The sequence below is a fragment of the Podarcis gaigeae genome, assembly GCF_964106915.1.
Source record: "Podarcis gaigeae genome assembly, chromosome: 5".
NCBI lineage: Eukaryota > Metazoa > Chordata > Lepidosauria > Squamata > Lacertidae > Podarcis > Podarcis gaigeae.
Window position 1 is genome coordinate 59,427,652 of NC_139681.1, and position 17,339 is coordinate 59,444,990.

General features: G+C 50.7%; 1 protein-coding gene and 1 long non-coding RNA gene across 8 annotated transcripts in view; one reads left to right on the forward strand and one right to left on the reverse strand.

The window, feature by feature from the left end:
* The window catches only part of CRTAC1 (cartilage acidic protein 1), a 43,230-nt gene that overhangs the window by 9,500 nt on the left and 16,391 nt on the right, over window positions 1–17,339 (reverse strand). For 6 of the 7 annotated variants that reach the window (XM_083740048.1, XM_083740051.1, XM_083740052.1 and 3 more), the window contains exons 3-14: window positions 16,508–16,704; window positions 13,479–13,609; window positions 12,681–12,837; window positions 11,285–11,419; window positions 10,535–10,674; window positions 9,483–9,619; window positions 8,728–8,810; window positions 7,597–7,697; window positions 7,299–7,467; window positions 5,894–6,042; window positions 3,397–3,439; window positions 2,985–3,128 (exon numbers count right to left, since the gene is read on the reverse strand). In XM_083740048.1, the coding sequence (XP_083596174.1) occupies window positions 2,985–3,128; window positions 3,397–3,439; window positions 5,894–6,042; window positions 7,299–7,467; window positions 7,597–7,697; window positions 8,728–8,810; window positions 9,483–9,619; window positions 10,535–10,674; window positions 11,285–11,419; window positions 12,681–12,837; window positions 13,479–13,609; window positions 16,508–16,704 (1,586 nt within the window). Of the gene's footprint in view, window positions 1–2,202; window positions 2,364–2,984; window positions 3,129–3,396; window positions 3,440–5,893; window positions 6,043–7,298; window positions 7,468–7,596; window positions 7,698–8,727; window positions 8,811–9,482; window positions 9,620–10,534; window positions 10,675–11,284; window positions 11,420–12,680; window positions 12,838–13,478; window positions 13,610–16,507; window positions 16,705–17,339 lie in introns of those variants that run through there. The other variant, XM_083740054.1, reaches the window with a different exon arrangement.
* The window catches only part of LOC310845270, a 112,814-nt gene that overhangs the window by 3,228 nt on the left and 92,247 nt on the right, over window positions 1–17,339 (forward strand). The gene's annotated exons all lie outside the window — the stretch shown is intronic.

The following is a 17,339-nucleotide window of genomic DNA, read 5'->3' on the forward strand; positions in this document are numbered from 1 at the left end:
TTTCAGGAACAGTCAAATGTGGTCAGGAAATAATTAACCCTCTCCAAAAGGTGTGAGTTTCTTTTCTCTCCTTAATAACAAAAAAAAATATCACTCATTGGTAGTGATGAATGAACTTTGCAGTTAGGTTTGGAATTGAGCTGGGTAGGGAATGAGGAGCAGGAATGAACTATCCCACCCCTAATTCAGAAAATAGTTAAGAGGGATGTTGAACTCAGTTCCAAGCCTGTTTCAGACACACCTGTGCCCAAAAATGACAAGATCCATAAATTTATCCAAACCCTCACAATGGCAACCTGTACCCATTCACCTGTCTATGCCCTCTCAAGCCCCTTGTTCCTCTGCGTGTATCTTTGCTGCTGCTCCAACGCAGGGAAAGGGAGAGGGGTCTCTTTCTCCCCTTCCCTCTTTACTCTCTGCATGCTGCTATGGTTCTGTGTTAGACGCAAGGTGTACTGGGAAATGTAGTTTCCCAGAAATATTGGCATAGGTTACTGGAGTTACATTTTCCAGTGCTTCTCGCATCTGGCACACAGCATGCCAACTGTCCTCTCCCTTCGACTGCTGAAGCATACACACAAACACACACAAACAAAAGCATGGAAATGAAGGGGCAGTGATGGATGGGAAGCAGGAACACGGGACATTTTTAGTCCTTCTCTGGCTTGGATTTTAATCTGAACCAATGAAGAACTTTGGGGGTTCTAGTTCTTGCAATATATTTTAACATAGGCTCATCCAGATTTGTAGTCCAAGGATAATGGTTTGATGCCTCACAAGGGTTTGCGAAGGTATCTTCTACCAAGTCAGGTTGATCGGTACCTACATGGATTTCTGCCTTTTCCCTTTCCCCCTCCTGGTTTGTGGCACAGATCGCTTGCCCGAGCCTTCTAGGCTTCCTTTACTGAATGCTTTTTGTAGCAACCATGTTTTTCAGTGTGTCTAAGGCAGGAGCACAATAACTTGAGAATGGGAAATGCACAGCCATCAACACAAAGGAGAAATCATGGCCAATCAAGACACCCTGGGTAATGCCCATTTTTATTCATTTTATTTACATATGCATTGCATATTTACAAACATGCATATCCCCTTCACAGTTATGGTGTTCATAGTATAATAGGCATTGGCCATGCTGGAAACCTGTTTTCCATGTGACGCCCTTACCTTTGCCTTGTAACAATCTTTGGTATGGAGCGCTTTGCTCACTTCTGTTGTGGGCATGTTATGCATCAGGATTAATCTAACAAAAATCAGTTGTTGTTGGATTACAGCTCCCATCATCTCTGGCTATTAGGCCAGTAGGACTCCAACAACATCTGGAGGACCTCAGATTCTGCAATCGTGATCAAAATTGCAAGGGCTTAAAGAATTTGGTCGAGCTGTTTGCATAGGGAAGAAGTCACCACAGCTCAAACAACTGAGCTACTCAATAGTAGAATGGCATGGCCTTGGCTGGGAGGCAAATAGTCAACATGCAGTTGTCTTACAAGTTGAAGCTTCCTCATGTGTAGCCAAAGTCCCATGCAAATGCCTGCAGTCATTTGCCCTGCGGCTGTTATGGCTACCCATCTCCCTGAAGGTTCACACGTGTCTCTCACAAAAGGAAACTGGCACACAGCTTGGCACCACCTCATTCTTGGCCTACGTTGATCTTCTGAATATAAGTTGTGGCCCCGCATTCCCACCCATACCCCCAAGCATAGCTGCAAGCAGGTGCTTATAGACAGTGTAGAGTTTATTGGGTGGAGTGAGCTGAGAGACCGGGTGGGTTCAAACTTCAGACACACACTGGTAAGACAAGGTCAAGGTGAATCCCGGTCCAGTCGGGCTGGGGGAGCAGGAGGAGGAGGAGGGAAGGGAAGCAATCATGTCACAGGCCAAACCAGCAGGCACAGGGTAACTGTTATCAGTTTTAACCAAGCAAGCAACTACCAGCGGGAGCCGCCATCTTGGTTAAAGGCAAGCTCCTAGGAAGATGGCAGCCACTCTGAGGAGACAAAGCATTGGTGGGGCCTCTGCCCTGTCTTGTTTTCTCAGAAAACATGCAAGGGGTGTGACACTAGTGAGAGAGTGTCGTCCGCCGGGCTGCGTAGTGCCCTTTGCAAAGATGGCTGCCCCCACCTCAGTCCATGTTCCCAGGGACCACCATGAGAAGACTGGATGAGAGAGATTGGAGGGGAGGAGTACAGGGGAAGCCACTTCCATCTATAAAGGCTGCTTTTTGTCCTTTATTGGCAAGGCTTAAAGTGCATAGGAGTGAAAGCAGAGTCCGAGGCAAAGTGGAAGCAGAGGGGCAGAGGGCAAGATGGGGCCCAGCCAGCTCCCTGAGGAAGGGTATCCACCAAAAAAGGCCACTTGAGCTGCACAGAGAGGGAAACAGAAAGAGAGACAGAGAGAAGGAAAGAGAAAGACAAGGCAAGAGTTAGTGGCGGTTGGCAAAGAAGGAGGTCTTCAGGGGCTAAACCAAATGTTTGCTGCCTGACAAGGGCCTGGTAACCCTACCTACAGAGTAAAAGCAACATACCGAGGAAAGCAACAGGTGTTGGGGGGGGTAAGCACCCATTTCCACAAGTCCCTACAAATCGCACTCTTTGCCCACTGCTTTGCAGCTGTTCAGCAACTATTATGCTTTTCCAGACCCATGCCTGATGCCAGATGCCTTATTTGGCCCGAAGGTATACTTTACCGCTTCTCCTCCCTTGCTCAGGCATCCTAACACGGCATACAAAGCAGGCGCTACAGTGGCCCCCACCCCATGCCATTTTCTCATTGGCCAACGTACAGAGATCATGATTCCAAGCTCGGGACCTCACTGGCTTCACTGCTTTCCCTTGCTCCTTCCCTTCTTGGGATTATGAAATAAAGAAATCCCAGCCTCCGGTAAACTTTCCACTGCTCGGGTGGCTTCAAGGGAGGGCTCAGCCCCTGTGGGGAGCGCCTTTCTCTCTCCCTCCCTCTGCTCTGCCAAAGCCATCACTCACCAACGCAAGCTGTGCCGTCCTCGTTGGGCTCAAAGCCGCGATTGCAGCGCTTGTTGCTGCGGCAACGGTACCCGCCATATGTGTTGATGCAGATGGGCCTGCCCCTGGGGCAGACAAAGGGGAATTCTGCACACTCATCCATATCTGAGAAAAGGGGGCAGAGGGCGGGTGGAGGGAGGGAGGGGGTAAAGAGAGAGAAAGAGTGTGTGACGGAGGCCCAGGACAGGACAGAATCTAACAACAGCCTCTTAACACCACGGTTGGGCTGTTGCTTTATCCCCAGAGACTACCGCTGTGTGGCTGTGGACGGCTGCCACAAAGAGCCCGCCTTGTGCCCCATTGAGCCCAGTTGTGGGTAGAGGAAATTGCACCTGAGCACCATTCACTGAGCTGCCCCTTGCAGGTGACTCACCAACACATCGCCCATTCTCATGCTGAGAGAAGCCTTGGCCACACTGCAGGAGAAAGAGAGAAATGTGTTATCTGTGTGCTGCCTAATTGCCTCCCAGCCTCGGCTCCCTCTCTGCCTTGCCTCCATCAAGATGCTATTTCCATGCTATTTCCAGGAAATCGGGGGGTTTGTGTGGCTGCCTCAGACCATATAGCAGCTAATGTGGTAGCTCTCAGCCCTTGAGTCTCTTTTTGTTATCATCTCAGTTCTGAAAAGGTATATGGAAAGTTTCTGCTCAACACTTTAAAACAGCAGGTGAACCTAGGTTGGGCTTTCACAGCTGGCAGGAGATGAGATGAGTTCCTCAATCATTCCCCAAGGTCTCAATTGCCTTGTGCGCCTATTTCTTCACCTCTGAGTGTTTTGCAATGGGCAAATTCACTGTCCTGCAATCTGGGCAGCAAAGAAGGAAAGGGTCGGTTACATGCTGTTCTAGACTTCTTAAGATCTGTGACGAAGGGGTTGACATATTTTGCTGCGACTCCACATCTCTCCAGTATTTATAACAGTTCTGTGTAGCAGTGGGAGTAATGCTACAGCCAGACTACCCAAACCCAGACTCTGCGATTCACATATGGAACCCGTTGGGACACGTGGCCTTCCCACTTCACTTCAATGGAAGGGGAAATCCATATGTACAAATGGGTTCACATTCAGAGCCGCTTCCTCTAAAAAAGAAAATGGGGCATCCTTTGCAAGTGATTTCCTATAATGCACAGTAAAGGACCCACGTCAGATTTCTGGATAGTGGGCTTCTTTGGGAGGATGGGCAGGAGCGAGTCTTGATCATTTCCATTGTGTAGATGCAGGTCCTCTTAACATCTAGTAAATCTGCCACTGAACATGGAGAATTCACAACTCAGCATCCACCAAACAGAGAGGTTATCTAACCTACATAGCTTGCCCTCATCTGGCTGCCCATCCACCAGAACATGACTGGTCCAACTATCTGATGATGGTGTACAAATTCATATCCAGACTTCTTCAAAGCAAGTGAATATTCAGGTTCTCTCTGCAAATTTCAGCAGCCTTTATTGGTCAACTTGACAGATGGCAGCAGAGGAAGCAGAGCAGGGGAAAGGACAAAGTCTGCTCTGGACCACTTCATCAGGAATAACTCCAGCAATTCCTGCTGCAGCCAGAGCTGAAGAAGTCGTGTTGCAGAACTTTTTGGCACGGACTGTCTAGCCATTCTGTGCCTCCTTCCGCTGCAACTCTAGTGTTGAAATTCACTGAGCTGACGGAAGCACATTTTGTAGAAACGTCATTTCAGTTATTATCTGTCTAGCACACCAAGGCCCCTTCGGCTGGTTTATAGCCTCCCTGATCACTTGAACTGTTGCTGCCACAAATCAGGGAGCTCCAAAACAGACCACTCAAAGGGAACAGACTCAAATAACTGATGTTATTAGTGGCATTTGTATGCCACCGCATAACACAGGAGTAGGGAATTAGGCCAGCTGATCAGCCTGAAGGAGTCCTCTAATCAAAGGTCTGGTTGGTCCAAGTCCAGTTTATATATTTCTGTTTAAATGATAGCAATTTTCAATTTGCATCTATATATATAACCTGACATTTGCAAAGGTTATGCCAACTTGTGTCCTCTTTTTTGGGGGGGGGGGTATGTGAAAGTGGACACCCTCCTGGGAAGGGCAAGTAACCACCAAGTTTGTCCATTAAAAGAAAATGACATTTGAAAAAGAGAGAAAACCTTGCCCAATAGCAGCATGTGAGATTGTCCTTTTCTTTCAGTCCCCAAATATAACTTTTTCTGCAAATCTAGTGCCCCCTCCAACTACTTGGAAGTCACTGTCTTAATTTTGGGTGGCCCCATTTTGCTTGGCAGGCACTCAACCACCACAGTTCACTCTTAAGAAGGGAGAAGAGGCCCCTACAAAAATATTGCAGTGCATCTTCTTTCAGCATGCTATAAGTCACAAGCAGCTGAAGCAAGTCACTCTCTCCCATTTTCTGTTGTTTTTTTTATATGACACTCTGCGAACCGCAAATCTTAGAGACCAGTGAACACACTTAGCCTTCACTTTCTTTTAAGAGACAGGGAATTGCCCTTTTTTGATATTTTATTTTTAGATTTATTTATTTATTTGCACTTCTGCGAAGCTCAGGATTCCCCTTTGCCTGCTGAGACACCCTCAGTGGCTCTTTTGATGTCCATTTCTTTCAACAAGGGGGCACTGAATTTGTTGCTGGAGGGAGTCCCTATTACGAGGATTCTTGACATGCCTTATTGCGGGAAACAAAGCTTAGGTTTGCAATTTGCCTTTCTAAGGGGACAGAAATAATACCTCTGTCAGCACAGAGCCTCCAACAGGATCTTGCATGGCCCTTTTTCTCAGTGAGATGAGAAAACGGAAAAATGTTCCAAAGAGGAAAGGGTGAAATTGAGGAGGTCCCCATTCTAAGTAAGATGCACATGGCTGGCAAAGGCAGGGCTCACCTCCAGAGGCAGAATGGTAAGGGGTGATCCCGGAGTGTCCTGGGGATAGGGGATCTCCAGCACCGAATTGATCTCGCTGCTTGCTATCGACCGGCTGATCACCCGGCCATCTGGCCAAGTCACCTCCAGGCTGCTAGGCTCATCCTGTCCTACAGGGAAGAAAAGCAAGGAAGGGTTGAGCCCGGGAGAGATAAACAAACAAACAAACAAACAAACAAACCTGCAGCCCACCCAGGGATCTGAATTGCTCTGTAGAACCATCTTCCTCTCATGCGGTGGTCTGTGCTTTCCTTTCCCTCTTCCCCCTTTCAACCATTTCTTCCTGCAGAGATGAAAGAACTTGGGATGTGATGAGGGTCATGTCCTTCCATCAAGCACTCTGAGCCAACACTAGCATGGCTCTTGGGCACAAGGCCAGCTGTGAGCAGGGATGTGGGGCATTGTGGGGCACGAGCCCTCTGACTTCCCGTGCCACTTGGCTTCTCAACTCACAGCGTGGTCTAACCCGGCCAGGCCCCACTAAGCTGGGCCACCTCGGGGCTGTGGAAGAGTAATGAGGTGTGGAGACATGCCGTCCCTTCTGCAGGAACAGCTGGAGGGGGCAGGCAGGGGCCTCGCTGCAACGCACGTCCGCTCTGCTTTTTAGGACGGCAAGATCCTGCCACTTGCTTTTTAAATGAGGACAGGAAGCAGACTTTCCAAATGTTTTGAAAGAAGAGAAGAAGAAGAAGAAGAAGAAGAAGAAGAAGAAGAAGAAGAAGAAGAAGAAGAGGAGGAGGAGGAGGAGGAGGAGGAGGAGGAGGAGGAGGAGGAGGAGGACGAGGACGAGGAGGAGGAGGAGGAGTTTGGATTTGATATCCCGCTTTATCACTAGCCGAAGGAGTCTCAAAGCGGCTAACATTCTCCTTTCCCTTCCTCCCCCACAACAAACACTCTGTAAGGTGAGTGGGGCTGAGAGACATCAAAGAATTGTGACTAGCCCAGGGTCACCCAGCAGCTGCATGTGGAGGAGCAGAGACGCAAACCCGGTTTACCAGATTATGAGTCTACTGCTTTTGACCACTACACCACACTGGCTGCACACTGGGGATAGGTAGGTTTCACCAAATCTACACTGTTTTTCAGCAACATTAGCAGACTCAAAGATGGGGCATTATGCCTAGAGGCAGAGGTTTCAGACTGAAGGGAGTTTGTTAGAGGAAGGACAGAAACAAATGTCTGCAAAGCTTGCAATGTGTTCTGGTAGCGCAGGGCAGGTATTATCAGGGATGAGCGGCAGACGGGATCCAGGAAGCTCAGAAGCATCATTGGGATGGCCGTGAAGATGGACAGGACGAGAAGAGATCTGGGAGGGCACACACCCCGCTCAGGCTCCAAGCCCTGCTTCCAACTCCTCCGCACTCACCCAAGCCGAAATGGGCAACGGGCTCCATCTCGCACAAGTACCCAGACCCTCCGTCAATGATACGCAGATGGGCACCACTCTGACGTGTGAAGAGAACCACCTTGGCACCACGAGCAAATGCCCCGAAGCGCGTACGTGGGATCACTCGCAGCCAGTTGTTGCCAGCGCCCTGTGGAGATGGACAGACAGACTAAGCCAAGGAATGGGCAGGCACGGAAGGGAGGAAGGAGTGGACCATGCTTGCTCAGATGTGGGCTGGGATCTGAGCGCATTGTGAGGAGCACCTCTCAGCACCCACCTCGTTGACCTTGAAGACTGAAAGCGGCTGGGCCATGGACTCTCCATGTGACAGGATCAGGTCCAGCCTTCCATCGCCATCAAAATCCACCACTGCCCCCCCTGGAATGACACAACGTCCATAAGCAAAGGTCTTGTTTAGTACCCATAGGACCATATTCCCCTTCCACAAGCATGGCTGGAATAAGAACCAGTAGGAGAGTCAAGGAATACATCTCTGCCCCATGGTTCCACCCAAATTGCCTCCACTGACACTGACCATCCATGTGTCTGTTCACCCCAGAAACTGTTTCTGTTCCTGGTGCCAAATGCTTTGTAAATGGCAACATCATTTCTGCGAATGTTACTCAAGATTTCAGTGTCTTGGTGGTGGGTGGGAATTCCACACAGCCAACCCCTGGATCTTAATTTAATTGTCATGAAGTAAGATTCTGGCCTGGCTTGGTTTCACCCTTTAGTGGGGTAGGAGTCATCTTGCTTCTTCTTGATGGAGGCACACTTTAATTATTTTTATTTTTATGCTATGAATTCTTTCTGCTTGGTAAGTTGTTTTGTATTTTAATATTTTGAAGGTCACTTAGAGATGTTTCACAAAAAGTGCTGAAATTTATTATTATTATTATAAATAATAATAATACTTTGTTTTCATGCTTTGCTCTAAGAGTTGGCCAAGCATGTGTGACCAGATTACAGACCTTTTGGCTTGGGGCAAGAGGATATTTTGTCCCTCTCCCCTCCACCCACCAAATCATAAAGTTCTGATCTTTTCATGGGATACCGAAGCCCCCAGCTCTGCCAATCCTCTCCCGTCTCTTCTGAGTGCCTGCTGTCTCTGCAGTGAGAAGATGCTCCCTGCATCCATCCCCATGCTGATAATCCCTGCTGTACGCCAGCTCCCTTGGCCAATAAAGCGAGATGAGCGCCGCAACCCCAGAGTCGTCCATGACTGGACCTAATGGTCAGGAGTCCCTTTACCTTATTTATATGCAGGGTGGAATATAAATACGAATTTTGGAACAAGCCCCCACCCCAGGCCGTCTGGTAGCTAGAGTAACCCCTCTGTTCACTAAGCCCACTCCTGCTAAGCGAAGCCACCTGATCATGTTCCACAAGAGACATTGGGGAGACCCACCTGTGCCACGCCCCTCGGGTTCCACGGCATCACCAGGATTCAGTTCCTCGATGGCCGGGTCAGCATGCTCTCGGCGGACCACCCTGTGGCAGAAGGGGAGTGTGCCAGTGCAGAGAAGATGCTCTTCCCTCCCACAAAAGGGCAGTCAAGCCTACCACCACTACTCCTGAGTGGGCACCACCCTTTGCCCACACACTCTCTTGCCAAATCCTTATCTTCCCAGAAAGGGGCCCTGCCCACTTGCATAGCAACAGGTTTCCGCACGGACTGCCCAGATTTGCCACATGCTGCTGCTATCACTTTATTAGCCTGAGAAATGTAAGCGGCTCTGTTTAACGAGCCATTGATTGCCTACAATTAATGGGAACCGTGCATAAGTGCTAATTAGTGAAAGCCAGAACCTCCAGGGATGTGGTCTAGGCGGAACAGAACTGCTGTATTAGTAGCGGTGTAGGAAGGAGCTCAGTCACAGCTCTGTCAGCTGACCGGAGGGAGGGCAGAGCAGGATAGAACACACCCTCCTGTGGGTTACGGCAGTGGGGGAACTAAAAGGCGCTAGATTCTGGGTGCAGAATCCAGCCCTCCCCCCCTCCCTCTCCCCATGTTCTCAAGTTCTGCATGCAGGACTTCCTAAGGACACAGCGGGTTCACCACAGACTCTGGTGCGGGGGTCGCCCTCCCTGCAGTGCCCGGGAGCCTGGGAAGATGGGGAGCCCACTGCCCCAGCCTCTGGTGGCCACGTGGCTCTCACCCACCGGAAGAGGCGGTTGGCGGATGAGCCGCGATAGGCGATGTTGTTGAAGAAGACCTCCAACTCCTGGTCATTGTCAAAGTCAGCAGCGATGACGGTGCGGACGGGTGATGGCATGGACAGTTTGGGCGTGGCAATGTCCTGGGGGAAGGACGGGGGTTAGTGGGGCAGGGCTTGGGCTGGAGCAGGGCCAAGAGGAAGCTCAGGTCTAAGGAGGGGAGGGGTCAGGAGGCATCGTGGCTGGCAGGGCCAGAATACAGGGGAGCTGTGGAGTGGAGAGGGGAGCAGAGCTGGAGGAGCTGGGCACAGCGCAGAGACTGCAGTCTCCTGCAAGGCAGCAGCTGGGGAAGGAACCAAGGAGAGGAAAAGGCTGCCTGGTCGACACGGCGGGAAGAAGCAACGGTGCGGAGCCGCGGGTCTAAAAGACGAGGCAACCCTTTAAAAACAAGGAACATCTGGCGGCCCAGCTGGGGGCAAAGGCAGCAGTCTCCTTGGTGATCTGCAGTTCTGCTCTGGCTTTCCAGAATGCGGGGGGGGGGGGGGGGGAATAAAGCACAGAGGGAGCGCCGAGTGGTGGTGGCAGTGGGGATCCCTGCCTGCTCCAGCCCAGCCTTCGCACATTGAGCAGGAAGGGTCTGAAGGGGAAGGGTTCGCATATTCAGCTGAGCGCACTTGGAAGTGTGCCCGCAACTGGGAACTCTCAGTTGCACAACGTTCCTGATCCTAAGCGCATCCAGCTGAACACACAAAGACTCCTCCTCCAGAACCTCAGGAGTCAATGCATGAAAGCTGGCAAGTGTTTGTGGAGCGGGGGGCGGGGGGGGGGAGCTAGGAGTGTGGCTGGCTCACATGGCCTTGCACAAAAACACCCCCCCCACACACTGTATCTTTCCCCAACACCAAGCGTTCACTGAATGCCTGAGTAAGGCTTCTCTGTTCCACTCTTTCTTAGGGACTTCCAAGGACTGGACTCTCCCTCCATGATCCCACCACTTCCCTGCTCACAGCCCAGGCCTTTCACCATTTTGGGACCTCCCTCTTCCACGTGACACTTACTCGGAAGCGCCCACCTGCGCTCATCTGCAGGTAGAGCCGGTGAGGTCCGTTCCAGTTACCGTAGATCAGGTCCACTTTGCCGTCGCGGTTGAAGTCGGCCAGCGCCACGCCGCGCCCGTGCTGGTAGGGGTCATCCAGGCCTGTGGGAGGCGGCAGAGGAAGTCAGCAGGGCTGAGAGTCCCCTGAAGGCAAAAGGACGCTGTGGACTCAACTGAGCCTTCCCTTCTGCTCCTGCCTTAGAGGTTGAGCAGCTCAGAGGTTATGAGGCAGCACTTGCCCCAAGTGGCTCAAATTCAGCCTGTCAAGGATGGGACAGTGGGGGGCAGGCTACAGGGGGCAGAGGGTGGCTGGTGGAGCAGACAGTCCACAGGCAGGGGCCAGAGGACCTCTGCAGATTCCCATGGACACCTAACCCATCTTTCCCGCCTCTCCCCGCAGGTCCCCCTACTCCTATTCTCTTGCTGACAAGGAAGGAGTGTTTCTAAAGGGAATAGGTGTCGTCAGCAGCACCACGGTGATGGATGCCACCCTGACACCTCGTTAAACTCCAGTGATCAGCCAGACACTCAATTACTGGTGGTGGCTGAGCCCTCAGGCACTCGTCATCACACACACACCGGCAGGCAAGGAGAGGGGCAGGGAAATGGCAGGACCCCACCAGGATGAAAGAGGGCCAAGCAGCTGCTCTGGTGAGTTCTGCCCCACAGCTAATGGCTTCCGATGACACCCTCACCCTTGCCACTCACTCACCAGCAGAGGGCGCTACGTCTATGAAGGTACCATCACCCTGGTTCTTGAAGAGGAAGTTGGCTCCGTTCTCGTTGTCGCAAAATATGTCGGAGGCTGCTTCACTCAGGATGGGCCCCACAGCCAAGCCCCGGCCCCCTGGGAAGAGGAACAGCAAAAACCAGAAGTTAGCACAATATGGGCATTACAGGTGGGACAGGTTCCCGTCGAGATCCACTTCTTGGTTCGCTCTCCTGCTCCCTTACACCTCTTTTCACAATTATTGAACTTCACTTGAATGTTGGGGTTCAGTCTTCACCAGCAATGATCACCACAATTATTACAAAAATAGTCAGTGGCAGTTCACTGCCATAGAGACTGAGAGCAAGACAAAAATGGCATATAGCTCAGCAACACTTCCCAGTTGCCAGGATTGAAGGTGCCTGCCTTCCACCCCTCCTAAGGCTTCTTCTCTCCAGGATGTTTCCTAGGCAGCCTCAAATTGTGTCTGTGCACCTCTGGTCTCTGTTCTGCCCTCCTTATTATCCTGCACATTCTTGGGGAGTGGGGGGGGATGGGAGCTTGTCGCAGCTGGAGAGGGAAACTCCCAGGATGCTTCAGTAGACTCTTGACCACCCTCCTCTGCTTCAGTCTTAGTCTGAATTGCTGCCTGTCACAGGTTCCTCCTGCTCACTAAACCCTGTTATCCCTTTAGTATCTAGCATCTCCTCCCAATTTCGCCCCTCTGATCTCACCTCAGTGTCCCACCACCAATGTCCTGGCTCTGATCCTTCCCTCTCTGGGATTTCCAATGGGGGGGGGAGAGGTTTCCCAGCTGGTGTCTTCCACCACTCTTCACCACCTGACACCTCCCTATATTGGAGGCTTGGGCTTAGTTGGCCAAACTTGGCTTTTGACTGCTATTTTAGTTTTCCTAATATCCGGGATCTGTGTGTTTTTCCAACAATAGAACATCTGAGGCATCGTGGGAAAACAAAATGGTGGACGTATGTGGCTGTTGCTAGAGGAGCTCTGTCACTCTTTGTACTGCCCAGCCACGTATAGGAACATAGGAAGCTACCTTATACTGGGCCAAACCACAGGCCTATCTAGCTCAGTATTTAGAGTCATAGAATCATAGAATGGTATAGTTCGAAGGGACCACAAGGGTCATCTAGTTAAACCCCCTGCAAAGCAGGAATCCTTTGCCCAACACTGGGTTCAAACCTACAACTCTGAGATTAAGAGTCTCATGCTCTACCAACTGAGTTCAGACAGGAAACTCTTTTCCCTTCCTAAAGATGCTGGGGGCTGAATCTAGAACTTTCTGCATGCAAAAAGCAGAAGCTCTACCATTGAGCTACAGCCTTTCCCCTTATGCTGGGCTAGCTCTTGGGAGAACAATACTTTGCCCTCATACCTGTGAATTTGTTGACTCCGGCATCTGCCGCCACATCATTCAGTGCCACAATGCCATTCTCCAGGTCGCTGGCAGCTGTGTCCATCTCGATGAGGGCATGGGGCCCAACTCTCATACTGGCATAGTTAGCTATGTAGATGGAGTAGCGGCCAGAGCCCTGTAGGAAGGGATGTGGGGGCAGGTGAGAGGCCTGAGTCTTCACTGGACTGGACCCCTCTCTTCCCAGCACGAGGACGGACGCAGAGGGTGCCATGCCCAGGGCCCTGACAGGGATGAGTCTATAAAGTAAAGCCAGGCACAGGCACCTGAGCAGAAGCGGCGTAGTCTAGCCATGGCCTCCCAAACAGGGGGTGCCATCCTTCATGCTCCCCTGTTTTGCCTCAGACATCTCTTCCAACCACTCCCTGTCCGTCCCCCCATTGTTTCCCTCATGGCACCCTGATTTAGCAATAATCGTTTGAAAATAAGCCACGCAAGGCAGAGGGAGAAGAAAGCACAGGTGACAGGGGCATAAATCACCTAGACAGGCTGTGTTTATCAGCAGCACGGCACCCGCCTGGCATGGCAGTCCCTGATGGGAGCCCTGACAGCTGTGAGGGAGGGGGAGGAGGAGGCAGAGCTCGGCCTTGAGAAGTTGGGTGGAGAGCAGGCCCCTCTAAGCCCATGTCCTCCCCTCCTCCATACAACTACACTGGTGCATCTTCGGCTCCCAGCTGGCCCCACCCCCCGTGGGCCTGACCCACAACCCTGAAATCACAGCCTCAAGCCAACCCACCCCAAGCTGTTCCACACACTCACCGTCCTGTCCACGCAGGCCACGGAGCGCCCAGCAAACCAGCTTGCCACACCCCGGTTCACCTCATCACTCAAGATGTCCTCCCAGCGCCCGTTCCGAAACTTGAACAGTTTGTCTGTATAGGTAGCTACACCTGGGAAGGAGAGATAAGGTATCAAGATGTTTCAGGGTCTCCTGGCCAGGTGCTGAATCAGCTCTCCCTTTCTCTCCTTCTCTCCCAAGACAGGAAATCAGTCTGGGTTGTGCATGACTTTCTCTGGAGCCCTAACCGTGTAATTATGCTACGGGCCCTCCCTAATTGATGCTCCAGACGATCTGTTTGTTCAGCATTCATCCTGATTTGCTTGCACAAATCTTGCCTGGTTAGACTATGCATTCGTTCTGATTTGTTTATGGGGAGGTTATATGACCACGGGTCCCTTCAGACTGGTGCTTTTTGTGGCTATATTCTGCAAAATGTCGCTGATGCAATAATTGTGCATTAGTGGAGGGTTTACACCACCCTCAAATCTACTACTTTATGAGTTGTTCTGTGATGCCCATGGAGCACATCATCACCATCGGAAGAAGAACTTATGCTTAGTGCAACAAAAAGTGGATAATCACCCACTGACCCCGAACTTCTGTGGTATGAAAAGTTGCAGGATTTCGGCACTGAGCTACACAACATGCACCTATTGCAAACAAAGCAGTATGTTTGTCCTGAAACCTTTTCAGGAATGAACAGGCTTGAAAGTGGGATCCTATAAAACTGTCCTGACACCATCATGAGCACAACTAATGATGAATATTCAAGAGAAGAGACATCTGGAAGGACCCAATGAACATGCATCCTGATTTGCTTCTGGGGTGTTTACATGTCTTCCCATTAATCATTTCTTCATGCCACACTCTTTAGTGCATTTTGCTGTCACTTTCCAAACCACAAAAAGTCCCCTGCAAGTGGGTTTGTTGAGCTAGGGCAGCAGAGTGCTTTAATCCATTTGAATTGCACAAATCTAAATTGAATTGCTCTTGCAAAATACTGACAGTCTAGAGGCACCCTAAGCCTCCAGCAACTGCAGGTTTGGAGTGCAGAGACTTGCTGCAAGCCTGGCTCCGAACTGCAGCGTTACACTCTGCAGGTGTGACACCCATGGATGCAGATCTTTGCAAGTGATGAATGCACCCCCGAATCCTGATCTAGATTGAACCCTTGCGACTGTCCCATTTGGATCACATTCCCTCTGTCCATAGATGCCTGTTCCTGATCATCCGCCTTTTGGGGCTCCCCCTACTCTGCCGACCTCGCCCAATGCCTAATTGCTCTCTGGTACTGCAGGGTTGTGATCAGGACCGTGCGACAATGAATGCAGCAACCCCAGCAAAGCTTAAGGGCTGGTAAGGGAGGCCCAAAAGAATAAACTCATTAAGGTAAAATGTGCCAGAGCAGCGCGGAGCCATGTTCATCATAAAGGGAAAGGGGAAAATCAATGGCAGGCACTGGCTGGGCCCTGATGCCAGGAGTAATGTGAATGGCTGATTTAGGGAACCTTTGGCAGCTGCAAAGCAGTAATTAGGTGTGTCAGGAAGACTGATAAGTGGAGCCAAGAGCAGGTCGATGCTGCAGGTGAGGGGCCCAGCCCTTCTCAGGAAGGATGCGATGGGGAAGTGGTCGCTTTTCTAGGCAGATTTCCGGAGACCCCAAGCAGTGCTTTGGACCAAAGGAAAAGCATTGGTGGTGGGAGGGCATTTATCTTTTCCAGATATATTCCGACTAGAAATGACGTATACTACATATCCCATCATCCCTAGCTAACAGGACCAGTGGTCAGGGATGATGGGAATTGTAGTCCAAAAACAGCTGGAGGGCCAAGTTTGGCCACCATTGCCCTAGAACAAGTCACAGGCTGCCAGATCTGATCAAGCAACATATTTCTAGGATTCGAACATGTGAAGCCATCCAAGCAAAGCGTCTGTTGACTTGGGTGCAATTCCTAACTAGCCCCTAGGAAGGGGCTTGGCCTTGGGACAGAACCAACAGTGTGTATTTTGAGGTTAGTCACACCTAGGCATTGCAAAAGCATGCCGAACATCACCTCTGCTCCTAAAGCAGCAAAGGGTCTCTTAGCAGCAGTCTAGGAATTAGGGAACCACCTTTCCAGAAAAGAAAATATTAGCCCCTCTACCATTAGAGGTAGAGCATTGCCAGTGGGGGTGGGAAAGAATATGCTTTGGGGTTTCACTACTTTCTCCCTTGCGTAACCCCAATGCTGTCTCAAAGGATGTCTCCTTGCCCAGCGAGATACTTGCCTGTCCCTCAGAGATCCCAGGGCTCCTGGAGCTGCAGTCCCTGCTGGCAACTAGAGATGTGGCAAAGCCCTGAGTCAGCAGCCAAGTCTCCTCCCCCCCCCACTCCCTCTCCCCCCCCCCCGCCGCCACCCGCTGCTGCCAGAGAATCGACAAAATCACTCAGCTGGGAAATTAACTCCAGCCTTGAAACATCCCACCCTGGTGGCCAGTGAAGGTCAGGGAACTGGAGTCAGTGGCTCGGGGCTGGCAGGTGAAGAGCCCCAAAGCCAACGGTGTGAAGGAGGGGAGCCTGCACTGCCAGGACATCAGCCAAGAAAGGAGAGTGACCACTGGCCATCACCACCACAGCCACATGCCCCTCTGTGGATCACTCCCATTCTCTTTTCATTCTCCTGTTTGCAGGATAAATGTTAATGATAGGATCGTTTGTGAAGAAAACATCATGTTTTCATCATCAGTGAGTGAATGTGGACTGATGGGTGGGTACCACGTGTTTAATGGGTGTTATGGGATGGGCACGTCACAACAGAGGTGAATGGAGATGGCTCATGGCAGACAATGGGTAGGTGCAAGAACCTGGTAAAAGATGTAAGACTGATCAAGGTGATTCTTGAGAGGCAGGTGGGTCTTGATGGATAGATATCAAGGACAAGAAAGTTCATAGGGCACAGGAGAAGCTGGATATGCTAATTGGGTTGCCAGCAGGCAAATGTCAGGAAGGAACAGCTTTCGCACTCACCGGAGAAGGCGTTATTGGTGTTGAGGAAGTAGATCTCCTCCCGCCCGTCCCCATCAATGTCGCATGCTGTCACACCAATCGCATTGCCTTGGCGATCCCGCAGTGCATAATATGGGGAGCTACGTTCATCCACTGCAAGGTTCACCAGCCGGCCCCGTATCTTGTCATACTTCAGCACCAGGTTGGGACCATTGTACCTGAAGGAATGGAGAGCAGGAAATGTGATGTGGGAGGTGCTTCAAGGTAGCAGTGACCCTTCCCACCAGATCTCTTCCAGAAAATCAAAGTCCACCGTTCTCATTTTGTGGGGTTACCGGGAGACGCAGCAAAGGGCACATCCCATCATTGCTATTCCTGGGGGAAAGGGAGGGGTGTGTCACAAAGAGAATGGAGCTTGAAGCCAAACATGGAGGAGACTTCAGAATGTCTATATTTATTCCACTTGTATTCTTCTCCTCCCTGCAGTTCAGGGCAGCAAACGAGGGGACTATCCCACAACAAAAATAACAGCAAGACCAAGGTCATAACATGGGTTTCGTGGCCGTCTCCGTTTCAGAGCACAGTATCTACTATTACTATAATCCTGCTGTAAAACCTGGCACTGTAGATGTTCCAAATCAGGTAGATAGCACTGCAAAAAGGTTTTTAAATTCTTACTTTACTGTAAATAAAAGAAAAGGGGGAAACCATCTGCACCCATGAACAATAAGAACAATCCACCAACCCAGCAAATATATATATATGTGTGTGAATGAGCTATCATACCTAATTTAAACATATATTGCACATTCATATAATCCAGCCATATGCCCAAAAGGGTATCCAAGTGAGA